The 6274-nt window shown below is 38.5% G+C and overlaps 1 protein-coding gene across 1 annotated transcript in view; it reads left to right on the top strand.

Moving 5' to 3' along the window:
* The window catches only part of LOC107714352 (obscurin-like), a 42824-nt gene that overhangs the window by 31072 nt on the left and 5478 nt on the right, over positions 1-6274 (top strand). Inside the window, 5 exon segments of the mRNA XM_016520174.1 lie at positions 2130-2242; positions 2365-2518; positions 2714-2875; positions 2984-3088; positions 3344-3610. Coding sequence (XP_016375660.1) covers positions 2130-2242; positions 2365-2518; positions 2714-2875; positions 2984-3088; positions 3344-3610 — 801 coding nt within the window.

The raw sequence follows: 6274 nt of genomic DNA, 5'->3' as shown, positions 1-6274 counted from the left end.
CCACATGGCTATTGCTCCTATAACAGCTCATTTTTAACAGTTTTTTTGTCTTTGAGTCGTTATGTTTCTCACAGATTTCTGCTCGTTCTAAATCAGATACAGATAAAGTAGCACAGTAAAGATTACATTAATATGAATGCATTAGTGAGAGCGATTGCGTGTGTGAATTAATTCTACCTGGCAGCGTCTCTCTACTAGTAGTGAAGCTGTGGAATTTAGTTAAGAAATATATGCTTGAACTTTTCAGTTTCTAAGCTATTTTATTGAGAAATCACTGAACAGTGTTGACAATACATTTCCGCGCTGAATGACTCTGTGCGCGTGATGTAGGTGCTACTGTCTGTAGCCTATGTGTGTGCGTTGCAGTGCAGCAGCGCATTAGATTAGAACGGCGATTAACTTACCTGTACATTAAGCGGTTTAAAACGTGCATTCTCCCGTTCAATTTCGAGCATCCAGTAATATAATCACACGTCTTGTGGAGCGCTTTCAGAGTATGCATTTATTTATGATTTGAACTGTTTGGAAACGGAGCGTAAATGTGGAAGTCCGGTCTTTTTTAACTCCCTAATATTGGTATCGGCATCGGCCCCCAAAAAACCCATATCGGTCGGGCTCTAGATTAGATGTTGTGCAGTCCCAAGTTGTGGAAAAACAGTCATTGCCTTCCTTGTGATCCCTTTATAATCTGTGATTCTGTCTACACTAGACACGGTGCAATGTGGCAAATCCCAGACAGCAAACTAGTGCTTACTGGCTCAACCAATGTTTGGGGCAGGACAACTCTAATTTTGAAGGGTTATTTACTGTTAGTTTAGAAAACCTAGTTATGCAGAGTTCACACAAATCACCTGTAAGTGATTTACCCATTCTGTAAGATTTAGCCACTGATTTCATCCACCCATATCCCTTTAACCACACACCTTCTCTCCAACACTCTACCAAACAAAAACGTATACAAAGACATATCCAAAATCCCTAAATAAACTATGAATGTCATGCATATACTCATATTTACTTATAGCGCCAAGCTATACAGGCTTGCAATAATCTGTCTTTTGTTTCTTAATTGCTTTGGCAACAATTAACATATAAGGGGTGGAATCTGGCCATGATCAACAAGTCGTAGGACGTAAGAGGGTCCAGGGCAATGATGTAAGTCTACAAACTGGTTAAATTTCAGATGCTGATGACAGTACAATGGCATGGACAGACAGCTTTGCGACTGCTCTTACCATGTGTCAGGTTGCACATATAAAAAGATATGGATCACATGATCAGACTACAGCTACTGAAACATTTAAAACATTCACAAGCATAAGGTGCCGGTGTAAGGTAATCTCTTCTATGCCAAGTCACTCAATAGGGCTTATCCTTTGGAGTCACAGAGCTGTCACTGAGGATGATAATAACATGTAAATGCCACAACAACAAAGGACTCTTCTCAAAGTCCTCTAGGCACTGTAGGGCATTTCCGAACATCACACAAACCAGATGAGAGTCGTCCAATGAATTTCATGTTTCATTTATAAATAATCAATTGTCTGGTGTCATATAATTTCAAGGTTAAAACTTTGCCAAGATCAACGTTACCTCTCTCTTTTAAGAGCTGACAAATTATCATAAGTGTGTTAACCGTGGCCAGGAAAACACATATTTAATTTGTTAAAATATACTGAGAATCACCGGCTCGCTGGACGACCCTTGATTTAAAGTGTAAACCATTTAAAGTCAAAATCAGTTTTGATCAGGTGAACCTCGAATTCTCAGATCGAGTTCTTTTAAAACCTGAGCTAGAAATAAACCTGAATGAATTAATAATAATTAATTCCCTTACAACTGAGTTAAAATTCCTTACAGCACAAAGCTGAGGTATGGTTAAATGATAAGCTCCTGTTGTACTAGACAGATTGAAATGTACACAGTTTACTCATGTGATCTCAAAAGTCAAACATGGGCAATCAGAGGTAAATTGTTAAAAATAATTATATTAAATAATGACTGGCTTGGAAGATCACAGCCTCTCAAATGTGATCAAAATGGTTTTGGGTCAATAAGCTGATCAATGTTAAATCAAGTCCAACAATAGAGTTTTCACATAGGCTGACAAGACTCCTTTACTTCCTCAGAAATTCCTGTATCAATTTTGAAAAAGCTTGAGGATATCAGGCAACCAGAGGGATCTGGTGTAACCCTTGAATGTGATCTCTCACGGCACAACGTGGACATAAAGTGGACAAAGGTAAAATTACATGACATCCTCTGAAAACCCTCTTTTTGCAGTACATTAAAAACCGCTCATGTAAAAGTTCCAAGCCAGTGCTAATAATTATGTGGGAAAATAAAGATGTCTTCTACTTTCAGAATGATGTTCAGCTTAAACCGGGAAAAAATCATCGTATTTACTCCATGGGAAGAAAGTGCTTTCTACAGATACTGAAGTGTGAGCTGGGAGACTCTGGTTTATATATGTGTGATGCTGGGGATGCCACAGCATCCTGTACAGTGGATATCTATGGTAACAAGAGAAAGTCTGTTAGATTATCACCACATTTATCTGCAGATTATATACAGTATCTTCCTGGTAGTACTGATTATTAAAAACCAAATCTTAAATAGATGAAAAATGGGAAGCATTTACCCTTGCTTTGTTTTAAATGAGTACATTGTAAAATTATGCAATGCCTTTTTATGTTTATTAACATTTCAACAGAAAGGAAGCTTGAGATACTACAAAGCTTAGAGGATCTGGATATTCAAGAAGGTCAGAATGCAGTGTTCATGTGTGAAGTGTCCCTAGATGATGTGCCCGGAGAGTGGTTTAAGAATGGCGAGAAGATAAAAACAACCAGCACCATTAAGATCCGTCAGGAAGGTTATTCTAGCACCTGTTGCTAAACTTTGCCCTCTTCCAAAAACTGACCAGAGAATATTTAAATCAGTATCTGATCGTGAATTTTCTGTATCATGTTTTCCTACTTAGGGACAAAGCACTTCCTCCTCATATGCAATGTTAAAGACGACGATTCTGGAGAGATCAAGTTTGTTGTCAAGAATCTTGAGACTACAGCTTGCCTTGAGGTGGAAGGTCTGTATTTAGTTTAAGTCAAGCATTCATTACAAATCCAAATCTTGTCACCCCCTTTGATGACAAGTCACAGATGCCATGATATTTCAAACTGTCCCGACAACTGAGAAAGCAGCAATGACCAACGGTCAAAAATAGAAAAAAAGAAAAGAAAACGTTTTCCAAGCATCTGTATTCTTAGTTCTTTTTACCATTCTGTACAAATTATTTAATTGTCAAGAATGAACTTAAAACTACAACTTTTCATCTCCACAGCACTACCAGCAAACATTGTGAAACCACTTCAGGATAAAACTGCTCTGGAAAAAACCTGTGTCATACTGGACTGCACTGTGACCAATCCCCGTTGTAGCATTCGCTGGTATAAGGGCCCAAATGTCATCCTGCCCTCAGAACGCTTTGAGATCTGCAGTGAAGGGTGTTACCGAAAACTTGTGATTCAGCAGGTGTTGCTAGAGGATGAGGGCACCTACAGTGTTCAAGTTGGAAACTACACATCTTCAGCAAAACTAACTGTTGAAGGTAAGGCAAATTCAGTCCTTTCAAACCAATTATAGCATTATAAGTTATAAATAATAATTTAGAACAGCTGGGTGTGAACTGGATTGACTGACAGCACTATAATGTTCAAAAAACCCAGTAGTTCCTTGAGCTGTCAGTCATACAGTGGTTCATTTAGATTTAATAATAACAAGTGTTACAGCCGGCTCTTAGGCTGCAACAAAGAGGAGTCCAGACGCAACAATACTTAACAAAACATTTATTTTAACACAACAAAATATAACGACCCTTGATTTAAAGTGTAAACCATTTAAAGTCAAAATCAGTTTTGATCAGGTGAACCTCGAATTCTCAGATCGAGTTCTTTTAAAACCTGAGCTAGAAATAAACCTGAATGAATTAATAATAATTAATTCCCTTACAACTGAGTTAAAATTCCTTACAGCACAAAGCTGAGGTATGGTTAAATGATAAGCTCCTGTTGTACTAGACAGATTGAAATGTACACAGTTTACTCATGTGATCTCAAAAGTCAAACATGGGCAATCAGAGGTAAATTGTTAAAAATAATTATATTAAATAATGACTGGCTTGGAAGATCACAGCCTCTCAAATGTGATCAAAATGGTTTTGGGTCAATAAGCTGATCAATGTTAAATCAAGTCCAACAATAGAGTTTTCACATAGGCTGACAAGACTCCTTTACTTCCTCAGAAATTCCTGTATCAATTTTGAAAAAGCTTGAGGATATCAGGCAACCAGAGGGATCTGGTGTAACCCTTGAATGTGATCTCTCACGGCACAACGTGGACATAAAGTGGACAAAGGTAAAATTACATGACATCCTCTGAAAACCCTCTTTTTGCAGTACATTAAAAACCGCTCATGTAAAAGTTCCAAGCCAGTGCTAATAATTATGTGGGAAAATAAAGATGTCTTCTACTTTCAGAATGATGTTCAGCTTAAACCGGGAAAAAATCATCGTATTTACTCCATGGGAAGAAAGTGCTTTCTACAGATACTGAAGTGTGAGCTGGGAGACTCTGGTTTATATATGTGTGATGCTGGGGATGCCACAGCATCCTGTACAGTGGATATCTATGGTAACAAGAGAAAGTCTGTTAGATTATCACCACATTTATCTGCAGATTATATACAGTATCTTCCTGGTAGTACTGATTATTAAAAACCAAATCTTAAATAGATGAAAAATGGGAAGCATTTACCCTTGCTTTGTTTTAAATGAGTACATTGTAAAATTATGCAATGCCTTTTTATGTTTATTAACATTTCAACAGAAAGGAAGCTTGAGATACTACAAAGCTTAGAGGATCTGGATATTCAAGAAGGTCAGAATGCAGTGTTCATGTGTGAAGTGTCCCTAGATGATGTGCCCGGAGAGTGGTTTAAGAATGGCGAGAAGATAAAAACAACCAGCACCATTAAGATCCGTCAGGAAGGTTATTCTAGCACCTGTTGCTAAACTTTGCCCTCTTCCAAAAACTGACCAGAGAATATTTAAATCAGTATCTGATCGTGAATTTTCTGTATCATGTTTTCCTACTTAGGGACAAAGCACTTCCTCCTCATATGCAATGTTAAAGACGACGATTCTGGAGAGATCAAGTTTGTTGTCAAGAATCTTGAGACTACAGCTTGCCTTGAGGTGGAAGGTCTGTATTTAGTTTAAGTCAAGCATTCATTACAAATCCAAATCTTGTCACCCCCTTTGATGACAAGTCACAGATGCCATGATATTTCAAACTGTCCCGACAACTGAGAAAGCAGCAATGACCAACGGTCAAAAATAGAAAAAAAGAAAAGAAAACGTTTTCCAAGCATCTGTATTCTTAGTTCTTTTTACCATTCTGTACAAATTATTTAATTGTCAAGAATGAACTTAAAACTACAACTTTTCATCTCCACAGCACTACCAGCAAACATTGTGAAACCACTTCAGGATAAAACTGCTCTGGAAAAAACCTGTGTCATACTGGACTGCACTGTGACCAATCCCCGTTGTAGCATTCGCTGGTATAAGGGCCCAAATGTCATCCTGCCCTCAGAACGCTTTGAGATCTGCAGTGAAGGGTGTTACCGAAAACTTGTGATTCAGCAGGTGTTGCTAGAGGATGAGGGCACCTACAGTGTTCAAGTTGGAAACTACACATCTTCAGCAAAACTAACTGTTGAAGGTAAGGCAAATTCAGTCCTTTCAAACCAATTATAGCATTATAAGTTATAAATAATAATTTAGGTGTGAACTGGGTGAACTGGATTGACTGACAGCACTATAATGTTCAAAAAACCCAGTAGTTCCTTGAGCTGCAGTGGTTCAAGTGGTTCATTTAGATTTAATAATAACAAGTGTTACAGCCGGCTCTTAGGCTGCAACAAAGAGGAGTCCAGACGCAACAATACTTAACAAAACATTTATTTTAACACAACAAAATATAACATAAATGTAACATAAACGAAGGAACGAGCCAGTGTCGGCCGGGACACGCAGCCCAACACGCAAACAGGTGTCGGGTGGGCGAGCCACACCCCCTCCAATCGGCACCTAAAACACACACACCCCACAAGTGCACGCACAGCCTAAACTGGGACGTCACACAAGGCACTCTCATATATCTAGAACAGTGGTTCTCAATTCCAGTCCTGGGGTACCACTGCTCTGGGCTG

Source organism: Sinocyclocheilus rhinocerous, unplaced genomic scaffold (genome assembly GCF_001515625.1).
Source record: "Sinocyclocheilus rhinocerous isolate Xijiao unplaced genomic scaffold, SAMN03320098_v1.1 scaffold449, whole genome shotgun sequence".
NCBI classification, from domain to species: domain Eukaryota; kingdom Metazoa; phylum Chordata; class Actinopteri; order Cypriniformes; family Cyprinidae; genus Sinocyclocheilus; species Sinocyclocheilus rhinocerous.
Note: the sequence above shows the minus strand (reverse complement) of the source record. Positions and strands in the feature narration are given on the sequence as shown.